Source organism: Astatotilapia calliptera, chromosome 22 (genome assembly GCF_900246225.1).
Source record: "Astatotilapia calliptera chromosome 22, fAstCal1.2, whole genome shotgun sequence".
In the NCBI taxonomy this organism is placed as follows: Eukaryota; Metazoa; Chordata; class Actinopteri; order Cichliformes; family Cichlidae; genus Astatotilapia; species Astatotilapia calliptera.
The window spans coordinates 27,360,813-27,383,395 of record NC_039322.1 but is presented as its reverse complement, the minus strand read 5'-3'; the positions used below and the strand labels follow the sequence as shown (position 1 = coordinate 27,383,395).

General features: G+C 41.7%; 1 protein-coding gene across 1 annotated transcript; it reads right to left on the bottom strand.

The window, feature by feature from the left end:
• Nucleotides 1-22,133, bottom strand: LOC113014574 (CMP-N-acetylneuraminate-beta-galactosamide-alpha-2,3-sialyltransferase 1-like). The gene is made up of 7 exons (XM_026156205.1): nt 22,088-22,133; nt 21,165-21,433; nt 12,489-12,685; nt 11,470-11,637; nt 8,147-8,192; nt 7,343-7,462; nt 1-168 (listed from the first exon to the last, which is right to left on the bottom strand). Exons 2-7 carry the CDS (start codon nt 21,414-21,416, stop codon nt 1-3), a joined length of 951 nt encoding a protein of 316 aa, XP_026011990.1. The 5' UTR covers nt 21,417-21,433; nt 22,088-22,133.
• Between the last annotated feature and the right edge of the window lie 450 nt (nt 22,134-22,583).

Here is a 22,583-nt window from a genome sequence, read left to right as displayed (position 1 = left end):
TTACCATCCTTTAAAAAAAACTATTTTCTTCTTCATGTGTAATTTAACAATCATTTTATATTCTTCTTCTCCTGGGTGGCCTCCTGTTTTTAACCGTTTGTTTTTAAGGATTTCAAAGTAATGGCTCCAGTTTCCCTCGCTGTCTGCTCCAAACCCAAAGACATTAACCTAAAGAAACAAAGTTTTTACAGTCATTAAGTCTTTAGTATTGAACTTAAATAAATGTTGCCACAAATTGCACAGGAATTATGAAAACCTCAGTCATGGAAAAAAAACTTTCCAGAGTTTTTTTTTATTCCTCTTTAGGCATAAAAACCCCCCAATGTAATTGAAATTTTCTTTATGAACCATTTTTTTCATGGAGTTACAATTCAAAGAAACATGTAAATATACTGTATATATGTCAAAGCACTGACAAAAATGTTGAACCTAGTTCTGGAACACTAAACTACTATTTTCTACAATTGAAAAAAAACAAAACAAAACAAAGGCATAATGGAGGCATGGGGCACACGACACAGGAGCTCTAGTTTTCCACTACAACTTTATTCACCTCCACACATCAACTCAGGATATCGCACCCAAACACAACAGAACATCTCCTCCAAGCTTGGGTGGAAGTGAAGCCCTCTAGTGGGTCACCACACATGCCCCACCCCCCACCCCTGCCCTCGCAAAAACCCAAAGAAAATGTCCACTAGTCCAGGACCCAGGGCTTAAACAGTCCAGAACGGCTGAGATGGGGAGTCAGAGAACTGGCTGTGGGCTCACCGGGCCGGGAAAGACAGGCTGAACCTTCCATTGGCTGGACGAGCACCGGGGGTGCGGAGCAATCTCCGAGGAAGGGTCAGAGTCCAACTGTCCGTCAGCAACCCTGGGGCCCGGGCCGGCATCAGTGGAGCTTCCTGTAGAACATGAAGTCCCCCGAATTCCAATAAAAAATGCTTGGGACTGTTTCAATAACCCAAAACGGGCCGTCATAAAACGGACGTAAGTGGGGCTGATGGGCATCATGCCAAACAAAAACGAAACTAGAAGAGCCCAGCAACAGCGGAACAAAAATGTCTGGTAGAGAGTGGTGCGCGGGGCCAGGCACAGAAAAGGTGCACGATGCACAGCAACCATGGATGACTGTCCCACACTGGCGTGTCTTCCAGCACGAGGCCCGTCTGCGAGGACCGAAGGGCAAGGACGGCCGGGTCGGTGCACTGCTCCGCAGCCATGGCAGCGTAGTCGTCACCGACTGTCTGTCCCGCCAGCGCGCGGGACAGACAGTCAGCGACCAGGTTGGACTTGCCAGCCACGTGCTGAATGTCCGTAGTAAACTCCGATATGGCCGCCAACTGACACTGCTGGCACGTGCTCCAAGGATCAGAAACCTTGGACATGGTGAAGGTCAGAGGCTTATGGTCAATGTACGTGGTAAAACTGGGACCCTTGCGGAAAAATCGAAAATGTTGTGTTGTGAGATGGAGAGCCAACAACTTTCTGTACGTAACACTGTACTTACGCTCAGCATCTCGGAGCGTGTGACTGAAAAAGGCAAGGGGCTGCCAGACGCCGGAGACCCGCTGTTCCAACACGGCGCCCAACGCTACATCCAACGGGTTGATGGCCAATGCGATCTCCGCTGATCGGGACAGGTGTGCCAGCAGAGCAGCATTGGCCAGTGCTGACTTCCCCACAGAAAACACACAGATGCGGTCTGGAGACCAGTCAACAGGGTCTTTAGACGTTTTACCTTTTAAAACAGCGTAGAGCGGTTGTAACAGGTGAGCGACCCGGGGAACGAAACGATTATAAAAATTGACAATACCCAGGAACTCCTGCAACACCTTAACTGAGGTGGGACGCGGAACAGCTGTGACAGCCTGAACCTTGTCTGACAATGGGACCACACTGTCAGCGGAGATGCGGTGCCCCAGGAAATCCAGGACCGGCAAACCAAACTGGCACTTGGACGGGTTGATGATCAGGCCATGTTCCACCAAATGCTGAAAAACCTGGTGCTGGCCCACCGACCTGCTGGCCACCAATATATCATCCAGGTAGACGAAAACGAAAGGCAGCCCCACAAAACAGAGTCAATCAGGCATGGAAACGTCTGAGCGGCACCTTTCAACCCAAATGGCATGCGCAGGAACTCCAACAAGCCAAAGGGAGTGATGATGGCGGTTTTAGGAACATCCTCAGCGCGTACCAGCACTTGGTATTACTGACCCCTGCACCAAATTGATTTTGGAAAAAATCGAGGTCCCAGCGAGATGGGTGGAAAAATCCTGGATGTGGGGAATCGGGTAACGTTCGTTCTCCGTAACGTTATTTAAACGTCGAAAATCCCGGCACGGTCACTACCGCCTGTCCGACTTGGGCACCATGTGAATGGGAGAGGCCCAGGCACTGTTCGAATGCTGCACAATGCACAGGCACTCCATGGCCGCGAACTCCTCCCGGGCAACAGACAGCTTCGCAGGATCGAGGCAATGCATGTGCAAAAACACCGGAACCAACCATGGGATATGGGAATGCTCAACCCCTTGTTTCGCTGCAGAAATTAGGAGTTAACAGTGACGGAAACACAGCAAACGCTGAAACACGTCCCCAGGGGCTACCAAATTGGCCAAGATGAGGGGGTTAGCGGCCCGGATAAAACAGGGCAGCGAAAAGAATGACAGAGCGTTAATCAAACGTCTGTGAGCAAAATCGACTAACAGCCCGTGAGCAAGAAAATCAGCGCCTAAGATAGGCACTGAGCTGGCATCAACAACAAAGTTCCACTGGAATTCCCGACCGTGGAAACTAGCAGTCACTAACCTTTCCCCATAAGTTGCAATAGGAGAACCATCAGCTGCGGTCCATGTCCTTACTTGCGATTGATTTAAGTTGTTACCATGCCTAGATATTGCTTTACTCATCCAGACAGTTTCTGTTACTTGTCTGGTTTATTCACGATGAAAGCACAATGTCACCCAATTACAACAGACCTTAAGAAGATATGCAAATTGTACTCTGACTGTCCACTGGGTGACCAGGATAAATTTGGGCTCCACATGTTATCTACAACAGTTGTTCCAATGGACTGTGTTACTAGCTAAATCTGTGGCAGCAATGGCATTTGCAATCCTGATGGTGTGGTGGGAACCGCAAGATCATCTCAACGGTGGCTATTTTTGTCACGTGAATACAACAGGATTCTCAGCCAAAAATAAGCACAAAACTTTATATCCCAGTCTGGATTCTAAAATAAGGCCTGTTTCTCATGATAACTAATTGCCTGTTCTTGTACTGTCACATGATGCATTAGATTCTGTAGAACATTACGAGGAACACAGTCACGGTGCATCTGGTTACAATCCAGAGTCATCAGATCTTTATTACGTGCCTGATGACTATTTAGAACCAGAGACTTTTGCACAAGCAGAGCTGTACAATATCGTTCATGATCTAAATCTGTCAAAAGACATAGGAGAACTTCTTGCCTTTGAGGCTTAAGCTGAAGCATTTGCTTGCCAAGGATGTTACTGTAAAGAGGTCAAAGTCATAACTTGACAGCATTCTTCACTGCTGATGACTCACTGTGGCATTGTCATGACGTCAACGGACTCTTCAGCAGTTTGTCACAAGAGCATGTTCCAAGACACAAGAGCTGAATGTCATCTCTGCAATGATTCTTCACAAAAAAGCTTGAAGGCAGTCCTACTCCATAATGGAAATGCCAGACCAAGTGTGCCGATTGCCCATTCGGTTCATCTAAAGGAGTCCTATGACAACATGAAGACACTGCTTGAGTCAGTTGCATATAAAACTCACCAGTAGTGATCTGTAGGTGACTGGTATGTTGATGGGAATGCAAGCTTTTGGGAAGGCAAATCACCAAATACTGCCGTTTCCTGGGCCTGTGGGCAGTCAATCTACTGTGTCAAGCGTAACTGGCAGCCACTAGATGCCTATGTCAAGTTTCTGCCTCTGGTTGAACTGCATAAAATATTTTTGCCACCTCTCTATATCAAGAAGCTTAATGAAGAATCTTGTCAAAGCCACGGGCAAAGTGAACTCACTACATTTTCAGTACTTTGCTGAAAAGTTTCCAAACATAAGTGCTGCGAAATTGAAGCAAGGGATATTTGTAAGTGCGCAGATCAAGTCAGTTTTGCAGAATGAATGCTTCAAAAAAACTCTCAACAGCAGAGTTTGAAGCTTGGGAGGCATTCAAGTGGCTCTGCGAAAACTTTGCGGGCATCCACAAGTCTGCTACATACAAGGAAGGAGTTCAGCATCTGCTTGATTCCTACCAGAAACTGGGCTGTCGCATGTGAATGAAAATACACTTCCTACACTCACACTTCTGAATCCTTTCCAGAAAAAGCGCCTTGAGGCATAGCTGGACTAGCCATTGGGCATACCGGGCATTTGCCCGGTGGGCCGATGGTGATTTTTCGTTTTTATTGGCCGATGATTTTTTTTTTTTTTAACGGTATAAACAATGAATGGTGGTGGATTGGCCAGATGCTGGCCGATGTGTAAAAATAACTCAGTTGTTTGGTGGTGGCTATGGTGGAGTTTCCACAGAGGCCAGCAGGTGGATGAGGGTCCAAGTGTCAAGTTATGACCTGCAGTCTATCTGGGTCAGATATAAACCAAGTTTAGGTGTAGTTTATTTTCGGTTTGCTGACTTTTTAAATTTAGTTACAATAACTGGTACTGCGTACTAGCTAGCATGACGGAGTTTCTATGCTGCTGGGCTGATAGTGAAGTTTATTTTGTTCATAAGTTTAGTTAGTAGAGTTGCCAACCGTCCCGTAAAAAACTGAATGGTCTCGTATTCAGAGAAAACGTTTCGCATTGAGCTGAAAAGGAACGCAGTTTGTCCCGGATTTCAGCTAGAATGGAAAAAGACACAAAGCTGGAGTTACTCTGTCTTTATGCTGTAAGCTGCTCTCATTCTCTCTCCCTCCCTTTCCTGTAGCTACTTTAATCATGAAACTGACCATTGATCAGCTGATCGGCTTTTCTCTCTTGTTTGTTTATCTCCCACTTTGCGCCAGAAAGAAGAAACCAGCGATGTCGCGCTATAAACAACAGCATGATCAGCTGTTGTTAGAATTTATTTAATATTTCTTAGTATCAGCTGATGTTTGCTGGAGTCACAGCCGTAAAAGCAGCTGGTCATGATATCGGTTTGGATATGTGGTGAGAGGGAAACATGAAGATGAAACCAGGAGAGATCCCTGCTGAATTATCAGACCTGAACAGGTGACGGAGAAACAGGTTAATCTTTAAGGTGGCATGAATGAGTTGATGGGAAGTTATGAACTGTTTCTGAGAGACAAATAACACCAGGATCCTTTTCTAAGTAGCTGACAGCTAGTAACTGTGCCGGGGTGGGTCCAGCAAAGTTTTGCCAGGGGGGCAGGTAGGGCATTAAGAGGGAAATGGGGGAGGGGGGCACAAAGAAATACTTTTCTTTTGTATTCTCATTTAAAATGTCAAGTTTTTATTAAATAATTATCTGAATCTTACAACCAAAGTTTTTATCTGATGTAAAATGTATAGAAATCATACATATACCAACAGGACAGTGTATATCACTGTCACAACAGTGTTTGTTTTCATTCTAAGGCTTTATGGCTTTAATACCTGGTGGGCCGGTACAGTACAGTGGTAGCTGACTGACACTGGTCATTATATCTATGACACAGTGTTTGCCTATCTGACTTCGCACTGAAAATTTACTTGATTGGTGCCCGCCGTTTAATAAAAAAATGCATTCAAGTCTATTGCAAATGAATATTACTAATAATTCAAAAAGTTCATGTGACTGAAGTCAGCATGAAAAACTGGTTTAGAAAAGTGTTTTGTGCTTTCTGATGATTACAAAAAAAATTTTGTTGACCTATGTCTTTTGTCTGACATAAAGAAGAGGAAGGTTACAAATGTTCTTTAACCCCTCTGATTTGCTATCATCCTCTCACATCATAACACCCCTTATCTCCACTTCCAATCTATGTTGCATTAACAACAGAGATGTGCAGTATCGCATTCCGGATACTTTTTTCAAGTAATGAGTAACGTAAGGGATTACTATTACAAAAATGTAATTAAATTACTGTTACTTTCCTGTAAGCACGCTGTGTTATTGCGTTACTAAACTGTCATGATTTTGTTTGTGAAAGTGTCTCATGACAATGCCGTAAGCATGTGCGACACCCGTGGCAGCAATAGACATGTGTAGATCAACAATAGATCATAAGGAGTGTGGGAGAGACTATGACCTTGCAGCGTTTAAAGTGTGGACATACTTGCATTACTTTAAGTTTTATTCTGTAAAAAGTGACAAAAACATTAGTGTCCGCTGTACACTCTGTGTGGGAAGAAAACTTCTTTCTTCAGCGAAAGATTAAACCTCGAATCTGAGCAAGCACCTAGCACGCTGCCACAGGAATGTTAAATTCACAGAGAAACCCCCGGATCCTCCCACTGACATGACCGCTGCGGCACCTGGCAAACCTCCACCCGCCACACTCCTGCTAAACAGGTGACAATAAATTTAAGAGCGACAGGACTCAGTGCTGCTGAATCTTTGATTTTATTTATTTTTTGCTGTGTTTTACTTGCATTCCTTGCAGTCAAATTTAAGTTTTATTTTTTCTAGCAAGCCCTAAATTAATCAGGCAAAAGCTAGATGCAACATTTTTGCACTGCTTTGAAAAGTATTAGAATACTGTATGTTAAAATATTATATAAATGATAACTCATTTTTTACTGTTAAATACATATTTCTTAGGTTAACCAGCTGAGTGAACATGTTTGTAACTCCATGAAAAATTACCTGACATCCACAGCTCCTTTAACATCCCGAGATCCACTGACGAAACTGTTAGTATTAAATAATCCCCATCCTCCTTTTTGTTTTATCACTGCCACTGGCATCATCTCTAATCGACTCAGATTGTAAATGCACCAGTATACTGTTGACAGTATTTCTATCACAAGTTGAACTTGAACTTTACAAAATATAGCGATATTAATACATATGACGGCATGCTTTGCTGGCACATCAGAATATATTATTTCGTGAAAGTTACAGCTTCATAGCAGTTACAGCAGTATAGAAACAGTATTTCTATAAGTTGGCAATATGAATACATATTTACAATAGCATTCTTCATTAAAGCTGCATCAACCTTCCACTTAAGGAGCTTCAAGATTACCATTTTTCATGCTTGAAATATATTCAGAAGTGCTTTCTCTTGCAAGTGTACTCCATAAACTACAGCTTCTTAATCAGTTTTTCTTCGAGTATGTCTATAATGTAGAAGTAGATTGTGTAAGGTGAACATACCTCATCACACATTAATAAGCTGAGAACCACAGCAAGGAAGCCAGTGGATGGATAAGCAGCCTTCTTTCTCAGCCAGACATCATGAACATATTTCATGAAAGCTGGATGAAGGATCGACACCTGTTATGAATCAGACAAATCTTTAAATCTGAGTTTTATTAATTGTTCTTTTATGAAGTATATGCACAATATACTAATATACAAAATACTTTAAATAAGCACCACTGTGGCTAAAAGAAGCCACTATTAGTGGCATGGCTTTGTTCAGTGACATGCATGACCTTCCGAGCACATAATTGTCAAGTATGAGCAACTGTGGAAAACAATAACATACCGGATGCAGAACAGAGTAAACAACAAATACTGCAACAAAGTAAAGGCTGAGGGGTGGGGAGAGCCATTGTGAGGGGGGGGGGGGGGGGGGGGGCATTACTGGAAAATGTGATGAAGCATATCTTGCCTTAGGCTTCACCTACTCCAAAGGCATTGGGAGCACCCGCTGGGCTGTCCAAATCGCCGACAAACAGTATCCAACATTCTTGATTTTTAGTGGGAGCATACATAATTCTTATTTTAAAAAATTACATTTATTCCAAATGACGACTTTGATGATTGGTTTGGTTTGGTTTGGTTTGGATTGGTTTGTGAGAGCGTCTAACGCCTCTGTCTTTCTAAATGGGGGACAGTGACTGCGTGTGTCTATGTAAGCATGCATGCCTGAATTAATGGTAGCATAAAGTTATTATTGGACTTCCTGGGCATCAACATTTGCCAGTTTTGTTAAGGTAAACCTAAAATACTCACCAAATCTTTGTTAGTTATCTTGTTAGAGTTTGGAGCACCGTTTTCCCTGTTGAAAAGAAAATATATTTTTGAATTTGTTAAAGAAATTATTGTTTAACAAACAAATGCTAATAATTACCTAAGACTTAAGAATCACAATAAGATGTTCAGTTGTTCATAAAACAATTTATTTAACTTTTTTCCATGTAAAAAAAAAAAGAGTTGCTGCTAGCTATGTGAAAAACCAGAATATATCATAGGAATATATTTTAATATCAAACAGCTCTTGGGGAGTGGGGTGTCTCAAAATTGTGTTTTAATATTTCCTGTTTATTAGCCCACTAAAAAATGTGCAAATTGTTAAAGAAAGTGGATATGCAGCTAAAAGTAATAGTATTACTGCTTCAGCTGTAAGTTAAATTACTCCCAATGGTCCCAACGGCAACTAGATAGCAGATTTAATGGGGAGATGCAGTGCCTGTTTTAGGGAAACATGGTTTGAAGCTAGGCAGCACGGTGGCACGGTGGTTAGCACCGTTGCCGCACAGCAAGAAGGTCCTGAGTTCAATTCCAACACCAGACCGGGATCTTTCTGTGTGGAGTTTGCATGTTCTCCCCGTGTTTGCGTGGGTTCCCTCCGGGTACTCCGGCTTCCTCCCACCGTCCAAAGACATGCAGCTTGTGGGGATAGGTTAATTGGATAATCCAATAGGTGTGAATGTTCGAATGAATGTGAGTGCGAATGGTTGTCTGTCCCTGTGTGTTAGCCCTGCGACAGACTGGCGACCTGTCCAGGGTGTACCCTGCCTCTCGCCCTATGACAGCTGGAATAGGCTCCAGCGCCCCCCGCGACCCTGAAAAGGATAAGCGGAAGCGAATGGATGGATGGATGGATGGTTTGAAGCTAACATTCTGTCAAAGGCTTGACCACACATACAATGGGACAATGCAAGATGTTCAATTCATGACCCTTAGGAAATCAAGGCATTTTTGTATGCAGAAAAATGAAGTAGATTGTGAGAAAATGAATCAAAGATGAGCCTGGTAGAAGAATTGATGAAGAACACGTTTGTGTTTTCACTCTTTTTTTCTTATCTTTTTTTCTTTTCTTGCCTGTCCCGTTTGGCTCTTTTGCCATCAGGATTGTTGTCTAAAGGCGAGGAAAGATGCCCAACGGATTTACTTTATCAAATTGACCATCCCAGCCTTGCCGTAATGGTCTATTTGATTCACCTTTTATTGTTTATGGTAAATGGCCTGTATTTATATAGCGCTTTACTAGTCCCTAAGGACCCCAAAGCGCTTTACATATCCAGTCATCCACCCATTCACACACACATTCACACACTGGTGATGGCAAGCTACATTGTAGCCACAGCCACCCTGGGGCGCACTGACAGAGGCGAGGCTGCCGGACACTGGCGCCACCGGGCCCTCTGACCACCACCAGTAGGCAACGGGTGAAGTGTCTTGCCCAAGGACACAACGACCGAGACTGTCCAAGCCGGGGCTCGAACCGGCAACCTTCCGATTACAAGGCGACCTCCCAACTCTTGAGCCACGATCGCCCAGTTTATTTTATTTATTTTTTTATTTTCACTTGCTAGATACGGGACAGACTTGAATGAGGAAAAGAAAAGGGAGAAAGGAAGAGGGAGAAAAAGCAGCGGAGAAGAGGGACGGGGATAAAGGGCAAAAAAACAAAAACCAACTAAATAAGCAGACAAAAAAATACATATATCAATCACCCGGATCACTTGTTGAGAAAGAAAAAAGAAAACAAGCAGAAGAAAACGAGAGCAATACAATAAACAACATCACGATGATATATGGGAATATAACAGTAAATACTAAATATTAAACATTATTGTGCAGCACATAATATCGACAGCGCACAGTGTGCTTTGAGGTAAGAGCCAAAAAGGGTGTAGTTTGTGTGTGTGAGCACCCGTGTGTACACCTGTGAGCATGGACGCGCTTGTTTTTAAAAGGTTCCTTCATGTAATGATCTGCTAGAGGGTGTGGGTGTTTCCACTCTTTAAAGCAAGTTTCCCCATGAAACAGTTGTGGGAACACCCCAGGAAAGACACAGAACCACATATAGTTTCTTTTTTGGGGGTTCAGTTACCCATACATTAGGCTGGGATATGAGATATAGGCCTGATATTGATATCTCCTAATAGCTGCAGCATTGCTCATAAACTTGAGTCATCTGTGTTGGAGTAAACAAAGGATTTGTGTAGGAGATTATTTCACTGTGTCCAGTGTGTTTACCACCTTCAAATGCCTTCGCCAGTGTACATTTGTTTTCAAGCCTACAAATTACAGTGGCACTATGATCTGGATCCACTGACACCGTAAAATCCCCACCAGGGCAATATTGTTGTTTAAAGCACTTAAAAGTCTGATCATCAGCATTAGGTGGATAGATACTACCCCAAATAATCTTTTTCCCCTTTATGTCAGCTAACAAAACAATGACATTTTTTTAACATTTAGTTAAGTTATTTGAAGCATTTAGGATTTATAACATTCTATACATTTTACAGCTAAATGTATGGTGGCCCTGAGAGCCCAAACGGACTGGAACTTAAGGAAACACAAGCAATAAAAACACTGCAAAAGCATACAGAACACAACGGAAATAGGAAAAACAAAACAGAAATAGGAAAAAAGAAATCACAAATGGGAAAAACAAAAACAGAAATAGGAAAAAACATGATTCATATAATACTTATGATGGATTTTTAGGCTAATAGTTAGGGTAACACACTTGCCTTTCATCTTTTCTTTCCTCACAAAACCGATAGATCCTCCACTTCTTTTAAGTATCTCCCAGTGCAATACTTAGCATATTTTGGTTACTGCAAATTGTCTCCCCAGAAACACTTCCCTGGTGCTTTTGGAAATCTGTTTTTTCCTATTTCTTTTTTTGTTTTTTCTATTTCCGTTGTGTTTTGTTTGCTTTTGCAGCGTTTTTCTCATTGCTGGTGTTTTCTTAAGTTGCAGTCCGTTTGGCCTGTTGGGACCACTGTGTAAATGAGTTTAAGGGCCAGGAAAGAAAATTAAAATATATAATTTCAATGCCAAACAAAATATACACCATTGATCTGAACCCTTTAAGGTTTAACTAAATTTTGAACCTTGTTTAATTTGCTTGTTCAAACAGACGAACCTGGTTTGCACCTTTACTTATAGTTAGCTAAGACTGTGTTGCAAAGATATTAAAATCTGAAATTTCATAATGCCATTCCAGTACAGTAGCAGTACAGTTTCTAGCAACATAAGTTTTAAATGAAATTGAAATATAATTAAAGTGAAGACAGAAGCCATGTTTGGCCTACCCTGGAATTAATGACTTCAGAAGCCACAAAAAGTCAGGTGTTTTGAATGGAAAAAACAAAAGATGAGTTTTGTTGTCCAATCTAGTAGAACTTTCTGGATACATGACACGATGAGTTGTTTTAGTTCCAACATCTCTTTCAAAACCTTTGGTCATCCCACGGTTGACTCTAAATAGTACAGAAGGATATATAAGTTTACATATTTAGCATTTTAGACACATTGTAATTTACATCACATTATATGCATAACAAAACATAACAAAACTTAGATTTTTTTGTGACATGAATCTAGGCTTTTCAGGTTTTGTCAGTGAACAGTGCTGTTGAAATTAGCTTTTGTGTTTTGTTTTTGTGTAATGATGGTTATAATGTGTGGGGATTATATCATTTTATATCATGTTGATTCCTTTCTATCTTTTTATTAAGCTTTGAGCAATGGCATTTGATTAAACATTTATTCCATTTATTAAACATACAGTTTCAATCATGTTATTAACACACATTTCATTTGTGCTCATGATAGAGTTAAGTATACAGTCTAATGAAGGTTAAAAATGTCGTTCAGCGTTATGTCTGAACTGATATATTGATGAAATGACTTGAATGCTGTGAATGAATGCCTAACATGCTTACATACACATAGACATGAAGTATAATTTCTAGGGTAAAAGTGAAAGACATCTTGCTTTGTCTCTGCTTGGCAACTAGTGATCCAAGGTCTACAGGAAGCATCTGGAGGAGCTGGACAACCATATAGGGAAAAATGCTGTTAAATACGGAAACTTAATGATAACCTATACATGTGATGTTTTGTCTAACGCGAGAAGGGGTGTTTACCCTGACATAATAAAACCATGCTGAAGTATGTTTTGACGGGAGATCTGGGTTGACAATATCGAGCTGTGTATCTTTCCACACATGTGTTTAATAAAATCATTGTTTTGACGCACTTGGACCAGTAGTCGTTTGTCTCACACCTCAATCACGAATCGGGACAAATGCCATTAAATTATTATTACCTTATCACAATATCATGGAAATCAATCAGGGGTCCATACTGGGATCCTCTCAAATTTCCAGAATTCCCCACCACTGCACATCTCCTGCAGCGATCAGGGCGAGGTTCTTCAACATCTGCAATGGGTGTTATTGTCTGAAACACACGTTCTAGTGTTTTATTGTAGACAGTGAAGTTTTGTTTTTCCCCCTGTAAGGGCTGAGAAAAAAGAATAAAGTTTTGCAACCTCAGATCACATCTCTTGTTCAAAACACATTTCGTCTTTAACATTATCCCTGCTAATGACAAAATATCTGCATTGTCTTGGAGCAACTGTGCGCAATAGTGTAATTCCCTTAGGGATTAATATTGTTCTGATTCTAAGTATTCCAATCATACAATATACGTACTTTCTGACTTTTGTCACTGTCAAAGGAAAATTGTTTTTATATAATGTGATCAGCTCCATGAAATGTATTCTTTTATTGATCACTAAGCAAATGTCTACATGACTTTTGACATGTACTTTTTCTGTGATAAACAACTAATGCTTCCTCTTTCTGTAAGAACATACAGATTTAGAAAAAGGGGAACCTCAGCTCAGAGTTCTTAGAATAAGAAGCTATTTGTTCACACACACACACAGACATACAGACAAATAACCCTAATTTCCTTCGGGATTAATAAAGTATTCTGATTCTGATTCTGATTCTGAAGTATAAATAAAGAACGCAGACAGTGATGAGACGCAGGTCGCAGGTTTTGCGTTCATGACTGCCCTCGCGAGTAAAGACAACTGCAGTGTTTGTGTTTTCTAACTCAGGTGTCTTAGCTGAAGAACTACGGGGTGATTTTTAGAAATCCCCTGTCAGTCACAGAAACACAATATTCTAAAAATCATGAAATCAATTCAGTTTGATTCAATTTCAGTTATTTTATAGATAGCACCAGCATCTATTTCTAAGTGTCTTCAAGGATCAAACGTATTCACATTTGTGTTATTAATTATTGAGATATGTCTGTGAAGGTTCTCAATCATCCAGGTCATTGTAGTCTAAGGAGCTTGGGGGAAAAGCGTCTTCGATTTCTTTGAGTTGCTTGAAAACATTTCACTTCTTATCCGAGAAGCTTCTTCATTTCTAGGGTTAAATGGTGGAGAGTCCCAGATTTAAGACCCGTGGGAGTGTCCCCCAAGAGGGACATGGACCCCCTACTGATCCTCTACCTAATCACATGAGCCAAGGTGTGAAAACGGGTGTAGGTCACAATCAGCCAAGGTTTCGGGTAGCTCATTGTGAAACCTAACCCCACCCTATCATGTGATTTCCTGGGTGGGCGTTAAGGTGTCTGGGAAGGGATCTCAAAACTGGATTATAGATGGTAGACAGTTGGTGTCGTGAGCCACCGCCTCTGTTCAAAGATGGTCGCTCATAGTAGACATAGTTTTCCTGTGTGGTTTTCCCGAGTCTCCCTGCATCTCCCCTTTAAATGGCCTGTATTTGTATAGCGCTTTACTAGTCCCTAAGGACCCCAAAGCACTTTACACATCCAGTCATCCACCCATTCACACACACATTCACACACTTTAGGTATCACCTTTAGGTCTGTTGTTATTAGTTGTCTCCAGTTTAGGTTATCCTCAGGTTCTGTTTCATACCCACTGTATTTATGTTTATTTCACTTCCCTAATGAAACTCCCTTGCATCTGAAAGCTGTCTGCATCTTGGGTCCTTCATTAAAATCCACATGGCTTGCCCCATGAGCCATGACAGTAGGAACCAGCCACTGTGGACCCCGCTGCATTTAATCCATCCGAGGAGCTCCAGAGGGACGTCACCTACTCCGTGGAGCGGCTAATCAATCTGTCCCCGCAGCATAAGGGGAAAGCTATAGCTAATCGGCTACAGCGATTAGTTCCCGGTCTCCCCTGATTGCTCAGCTCACTTAATCCGCTCGCACAGGATTTTATTCTGAACGAGCTTCACCTTCGCTCCCCGGGCACTACCACTCACCCAGCCATTACCGCTTCGCTGCTCGGCCCGTCGGTCCAGCCTTCAAATGGGAAGTGGTGCTCACGCCGTTGTTGCCCCTCACCACAGTCCGACCCCGGGATTTTAGAGCAGCCGGCTTTGGTGAGTAAAAAGGACAATTTTTCTGTTTCAGACTTTGGACTATTTATTCGGGGGCTGTGTTTTGTGTGACAGGGAACAATAATAACTGTGGATTTCCTGGTTTCCCTGCGGCTGAGATTACTGAGACTGCCTTTTGGGGGCTACATTAAATTCTAATGACTGTTTCCTTTGAGCCTGGAGCTATACTAACTAGCACTGCTAATTAGGGATGGGTATCATTTACGTTTTAGGTTTTATACCAGTACAAAAACGGGACTTTTGAAATGGTGCCGGTGCTTAAACGGTGCTCGAACCGGTGCTTAAAGAATGAAGAACACAAACTTTGTCCAAAAACCTCTCATGTTTTGCTGTTTTTTTGTAAAAAGACAACAATGTTAACCTTTTCTGCAGCTATAGGGGATTTATGGTATCACTCTTGGCTGGAAGCAGTGCTTAATCAATGGGGGGGGAAAAACACCAACTTTGTCTAAAAACCTCTCATGTTTAGCTGTTTTCTACTTTTCTTTGGTCATTTTAGCTTTTTTGGCCAGGGTGAAGGGAGTATCTGCCTTCAAACACCTACGACGGTGTAGTTCACCTTACATGCATTAATTTAATAACATGGTTAGCCTACTCAACGTAAATTACACACGAACAACATTAAGCTACTGACCCAGAGAAGAACGGCTGCTGCTGCCATCATAATCCGTCATCATTTCTGTTACACTGGCAGGGCTACAGGCCAGGACTCACCTCTTCGGGTTTTTTGGGGATGTTGCTAACTCCGGGACTGATAACAGGCACTTCACGCGCAGTAGATGTGCTCGGTGTGAGGTCTCGCAGCAAGCTATCAAATAGGGTGCATTTGTCTGATTTTAAAAAAACGCTATGCGTCGCCAGGTGTTTCATCAGATTCGAGGTGTTACCTCCTTTGCACAGTATCACCTTAAAGCACTTGTTGCTGGCTGCTGAGTTTGCATATTTTGCATCCCTCAGCTCAGTCTCCAGAAATCTGAGGTGATGTTGGCGTTCATGCCAAATTTCCTCAGCCTCCTCAGGAAATAAAGCCGCTGGCGAGCTTTCCTGATAGCAGTGTCTGTGTGAAGAGTCCAGGAGAAGTCCTCGGTGATGTTGACTCCAAGGAATTTGAAGCTGCTGACCCTTTCGACCTTGACACCGTTGATGTGGATGGGCTGGTGTTCCCTGACTGGTCGTTTCCGGTAGTCCACTATCATTTTTCTAGTTTTGCTGATGTTGAGAGTCAGGTTATTTTCCAGACACCACTCGTACAGTGCCATCACCTCCTCTCTATACGCCGTCTGTGATGAGGCCTATGATGGCTGTGTCATCCGCAAACTTGATGATGATGTTGGACTCATGTTTAGCAACACAGTCGTGTGTGAACAGGGAATATAGGAGGGGGCTAAGCACACAACCCTGTGGCGTACCTGTGTTTAGGATGAGCGATGAGGAGGTGTGCTTACCGACTCTCACCACCTGGGGCCTGTTTGTGAGGAAGTTTAGAATCCATCTGCAGATTGGTGTTCCCAGCCCAAGGTCGACGAGCTTCATGGCAGGTTTTGAGGGGATGATGGTGTTAAATGCCACACAAATATGTGGAACCAAATAAGCTCAGCATTTTCTTAGCAAGAGATCACACCTCAGGAAACCTGTCTTTGTCTATAGCTGCCGATAAAAGTCAACAAGAGAACACTGCCGGTGTTTTCTGCGGCACTCATCGTCACACTGCAGCTCAATGAGCTCCCGCTGAAGCTGCGGAGGAGCATCATCAGGTTCCATGGAGAAGGGAGATGAGAAAAGCAGCATGTCTTTTTCGATAGCTGCAAAGTCCTGAAAGCGTTTGTTAAATTCTCCAGAAAGAAATGCGATAGCTGTTGCGTAACTCTTCATTTGGACATTAATGTCCACTGGGAAACTGTCAATAACCTCTTTCAAAACTGGGAAGTGTGCGGTACAGGGCTCTGTTAGGGACAAGTGTCTTTGGAAAAGTTGCAGTTTGGTTCCAAAGACCTTGATGTGAGCATATAGTTGGCTCACCACTACGTCTTTTCCTTGAAGATTAACATTCAGCGCATTCAGATACTTCGTGATGTCAACCAAAAAAGCCAGATTTGCTAGCCATACAGGATCAGACAGTTCTTCCATTGGTTGTCCCTTCTCATCTAAAAACTGTCTGATTTCCTCTCTGAGAGAGAAAAATCGCTGTAGTGCAGACCCCTGACTTAGCCACCTCACATCATTGTAATAAATTACGTCACCATATTCAGCCAGGATGTCATGCAGAAACTGCTGAAACTGTTGGTGGTACAGAGCTTTAGAGCGAATACAGTGTTGTGTGCCAAGCAAACACTCAGAAATTCTTGCTTCTTCTCTGGGCAAATGTTCTCCACCATTTTCATGACACAGTGTTAGTGTCACAGAAATGGTTTATGTATAAAGAAGTTTAATAGATGGTTCCAGCAGTTAAAATGTTCTTGCTTGTACATTTCTGTGGACAATATTGTAAAGGTGCGTTTATCTTGTCACAAAGAACAAGTTTTGTTACACCGCTATTATCGCAAGGTTTTGGGCGTGATAATATAGGCTGTGAGCCCACGTTTAATAATCACGCTAAGGAGTTCAGCGAGCTATCTGCAAAGGCCTGGTTAGTCTACTAACTGTACAAGCTATTTGTCATTTGCTATAACTGTATTGTAATATTGTGAAAATTTGTAATGTATGGTGTTCTAATTATTTTATGTTTTAATTTAGAATGCACAGTAAGGTTATTGTTCTAGGACCTCCGAAGTGGCAGGCGGCCACGAGGTAATTTCTTGTTGTTAAAGCACAAGTGTTACTTTTGATAGACTGAAGCGCTTAAAGCCTTTGTGTTTTATGTTTGTAATTTTTTCACGGCGTTCAATAAATGCAGCGAAGCGCCCGTCTTGAAGAAGCCGTGCCTGTGTTGTCATTTCGGAGTTACACACAGTCTTTGACAAACGTACCTTCAGTGAAAGGTTTGCCATGTTTAGCTATTAACATAGCCACTTCGTAGCTGGCTTTCATGATATTTTCATGTGTCTCACAGACCCGCATGAAAAATCGCTGTTGCGAAGCCAGAGCAGCTTGGAGTTGCTTCACTTTTTCAGCGCGCTCACTCCCTGTTACCTTGTTATATGTTGCAGCATGTTTAGTCTCGTAGTGTCTCCTAATGTTAAAATCCTTAAACAAGGCAACAGTCTCTTTACAAATCAGGCAAACACAATTGCCTCGAATTTCAGTTAAAAAAAACTGCAATTCCCACCACTCCTGAAAGCGGCAGCTCTCACCATCAACCTTTCTCTTTTTTTGTACAGTCGCCATGGCAGAAAAGAGCAGAGGAAGGCGGGCTCGCAGCACAGGTGCAAGTAGCGGGGGGGGCGGTGCTGCCACCATGTGGTGAAAAAAGAATTACACCTTTAAATTCATGATTTATTTATTCAGACTTAGAAAGTTATAATTAGACTGAAGCTGTGGGCCACTTGGAATCTGACGGACTTTGGACATGCCTGGTTTATTAGGTGGTATTGTGGTGATTCTCTGGTTGGGAAATGGGTGTTCATTAGTGGTGTAACGGATCACGGTTGATCCGTAAGATTGGAAAAAGAAGAAAAAAAAGTATGTGTATGGTGCGCGTGGTGGGTCTGTCAAGCATTAGTTATGGCCAGCGCTAGCAGAGGAGCTTGCGGTATTTAAGCAGCCCTTTGCTGCCCAGTCCGACCGGGGTAAAGCTATTACAGAAGCTATTGGGGTGTTTAGCTGCAGACGTTGTGCAAAACAAGGGGTTTAAACTATGATGAATGTGCTTGAGCCACGCAGTGATATCCCGTTGCACGTCCGCTTTAGTGGCAAGATCGTTCCAAGCATGTATGAGCAGGAAAAGATTTAAGTTATGGCTGAACTGTCCCAGGCATCTTTTGTTGCTCTAACTACTACAAATGGGTGGACCTCCAGGGCAACGGAAAGCTACGTGACCGTGACAGCTCATTATATCACAGCGGAGTGAGATATAATGAGCGGTGTGTATTATTGTAGGGTCTACCTTACAATATAAAGCACCTTGAGGCGACTATTGTTGTGATTTGGTGCTTTATAAATAAAATTGAATTGAATTGAGTGGTAGATACAAAGCCCTATACTGCCCTATACTGTATTATAATGTTTTTTTTAATAATTGCGTGGAATGAGTCTTGAATTGAATGTTTTTAACAGGCAAAAAATACTTCTGACATAAACGGTAGTAACCAGACCGAAAAGCAGTGCACATTTCAGGGCTTTATTTCGGTGCTTTTTTTTTTTTTACTGAGATGTCATACACTTTGGATTCTAGCCAATCATTTTACCTTAGCAAGCATAGTAGGTGGGGCCAGGTACGTACATTCTTTTAGAGCAGAGCTACAGATTAAAAATGCCCAAGTCAAAAGTCTGGCTGTACTTCACAGCAAAAGATTCAAACTCAGCAGCCTGCAACAAGTGCTTTAAGGTACTGTGCAAAGGAGGTAACTCCTCGAATCTGATGAAACACTTGGCGATGCATAGCGTTTTTTTAAAAGCCGAGAAATGCGCCGTATTTGATAGCTTGACCTGCGACACCTCACACCGTGCACATCTACTGCGGGTGTGGTGCCTGTTATCGGACCTGGAGTTTGCAACATCCCTCAAGAACCCGAAGAGGTGAGTCCTGGCCCCTAGCCCTGCCAGTGTAGCAGAAATGATGACAGATGATGATGGCAGCAACAGCGTTCTTCTCTGCATCAGTAGCTTAATGTTGTTCGTGTGTAATTTACGTTGAGTAGGCTAACCACGTTATTAAATTAATGCATGTAAGGTGAACTAGCAAACACTGTCATAGTTACATGCGGCTGTCTTCTTGTTTGATGGCAGATACTCCCTTCACCCTGGCCAAAAAGGCTAAAATGGCCAAAGAAAAAGTGGAAAACAGCTAAACATGAGAGGTTTTTGGACAAAGTTTGTGTTCTTCATTCTTTAAGCACCAGTTTAAGCACCGGCACCGTTTCAAAAGTACAACAACCAGGACATCAAGGGCCAGATAAGAGCCATCACTGTTCATTATTTTCAATCTTAAACTCAGTTGTGTGTCAATTAAATCCAGGTAATGCAAGCCATTTCCAGGAATGGACTCTTCAGTTATGGCTGAAACATGGAGCATCTCCAATTGAAAACTGGGTGAGGGGGCTGTGAAGAGATCCTTTTAACACGTTTTTACACACACACACACACACACACACACACACACACACGCACGGGTCCCCAAAAACAGTTGTCTAAAAAGGATGAAATTTTTTTGTCAAAAAAGTAAACCTTTTGGCTTTAACATGGGTGGGTGGCTGTAGCTCAGGTGGCAGAGCAGGTCAACTGCTAATCAGAAGGTCGGTGGTTCGATCCCAGGCTGCCTCCTGGTTGCATGCCAAATATCCTTGGGCAAGATACTAACCCCATGTTTGCCTACTGGTGGTGGTCAGAGGGCCCGGTGGCGCCGGTGTCCGGCAGCCTTACCTCTGTCAGTGCGCCCCAGGGCAGCTGTGGCTACAATGTAGCTTGCTGTCACCAGTGTGTGTGTGAATGGGTGAATGACTGAATGTAGTGTGAAGCGCTTTGGGGTCCTTAGGGACTAGAAAAGCACTATACAAATGCAGGCCATTTATCATTTATCATCCTATTACATCACCATACTTCCATGATGATATATTTTGGGTCATATGATTATTTATATTGTTTATTATATAACTTTATGATATTCATAAAAATTATGACTTTCGTAAACCTTTATTACTTCCTTTATTACTTCTTCTGTCATACATCATTTGACGGCGGGTCATAAATCACTGGTTTGATACAAAGTACCTATTATCCCTCCAATTGGATACTTCCAATAAGGTTCAGATCTGGGACTCTCCACCAGTTGCTCTTAGAACTGAAGAAGCTTCTCAGATGAGTGGTGAAACTTCTTTTTTTTTCTTTTGTCATTTTAAAGCAGTGGTTCTTAACCTGGGTTCGATCGAACCCTAGGGGTTCGGTGAGTCGGTCTCAGGGATTCGGCAGAGCCTCCACCACGGCTCATTTTGTGCACCAGTAAAAAACATATCTATGTCTTGAATTTGAAAAAAATCATATTTTATTTTTCACTAAAGAGGGGTTCAGTGAATGCGCATATGCAACTGGCGGGGTTCGGTACCTCCAACAAGGTTAAGAACCACTGTTTTAAAGATGTCTATATAAGTAATTGTATTTTACAATTCTTCAGCCAGTTAGAAATACGGGTTGCAAGGATAAAGAGTTGAGTAAACATAAAAGAAAGAAAGATAAGTATCAAACAAGGTTTTTTAAACTTATCTAATCCGTAGCTAAATTACGGAGGAATATTTGTGTTGGTTTTTTGGGTGGAGGTAGCACACACTTGAATATACTGCTCTTGCTATACCAGTAAACACAGGTGTCATAAAATAAACAAGGGATGGGCAGTTAAAACAACTTTAACATGGCCACAGTGGGACAAAGGTTTATTGTAATATGTTTTCATTATTTACCTTCCACCAGTTGAAATCTTCCTCCAAGGGTTTATGTTTCTGTGACATAAAAGGTTTAGGAGATTCACTAATGATGTCATTAAACCAAGGATCACTGTCTGTTAGACATTTGTGACAGGCACAAAGTCTTGACTCCTGATGACAGAAGGTATATCCAGATAAATTCCATAAAAGGATGGAGACCAAAACAATTGCTGTGATACTCAGTAGTGGGGAAATGTGCACTCTGAATTTTCCCCTTTTGAAATACATCTTGATGGAGTTCCAATCTATGAACAAATACAATGTGAGTGAATGTGAAAATTAGCACTAAGCCTTTAAGAAAACAGTAACAGAAATGATAACTCTTTAATTAAAATTATTTATAGTTGGCAACATATTAAGAGCACTGCACTGGAAGGCAGAAAAATCAGATAAACATAGAAGGTTTAATGTCCTCTTGTATTTATGGTATTTGCACAGATAGCATTTACCAGCATAAACCAGCTGCTACTCCTGAGCACATCACGGTGTGTTGCCTAAAGTTGAATCAAATAGCATGACAGCCAACAGAAAGGAAAACACAGAACATAAAATACTTTCAGAGTCTGTCGGTTGGTGTAATTGCATGAATTACTTGTGCCATTGTAGTATTAACTCTATTGCTGATGAATAACCTAAAATATCATCTCTAATACATATATATATATATATATATATATATGTGTGTGTTTGTGTGTTTGTGTGTGTCTATATATATATATATATATATATATATATACATATATATATATATACATACATATATATATATATATATATATATAGACACACACAAACACACACATATAGTGAGAGAAAAATACATTTGGGAAACTTAATGACTGGAGGTTCAGTACAGATTAGTGTGAGATGAGACAGAGTGTAAATTTAAGGTGTCTTACCAGCAAAAAGATGAAATTACAAAAGCAGGAATATGAGTCAAGAAGAACCTGTATGATACATCTACCAAGCTATCTATGTAGCTATCAACAAAAGAGGAACTTTTCAAAAGGAGAGGGAGGGAGGGGTTATGGACTATGTGCAAACAGTTATTGGGGTTGTGTCTGACTTGTGAATTGCCACACAACTGTTGCACACAATTTAAATGTTTTATGTAAACCCACAAAACATACACACACAAATATACATACATACATACGTATAAATATATAATCTATTAGCCTGTTACTCAGCAGTAATTAGCTGAAATTTGTGTCCATGCTTTGCACCATAACATTTTATGAATACTTCTTACTAGAGGATCTTTCTCATTAGCTGAAAATAATTCCACCCTCATATATGGTCATATCTCTAAAAAAAACTCTAACTAAAAAAAACCATATAGAACATTGTGGGTTAAAAATATGCAAAAAACACTGAAAATTCAATGAGGCTAAA

Coding starts and splice junctions, on each gene's coding strand:
- LOC113014574 (XM_026156205.1), bottom strand. CDS start 21,416: ATGTATTTCAAAAGGGGAAAATTCAGAGTGCACATTTCCCCACTACTG. Junction 12,686..21,164: donor AAGATTTCAACTGGTGGAAG/GTAAATAATGAA, acceptor CTTTTTTCTCAG/CCCTTACAGGGGGAAAAACA. Junction 8,193..11,469: donor CTGAAGTCATTAATTCCAGG/GTAGGCCAAACA, acceptor TCTTTTCAACAG/GGAAAACGGTGCTCCAAACT.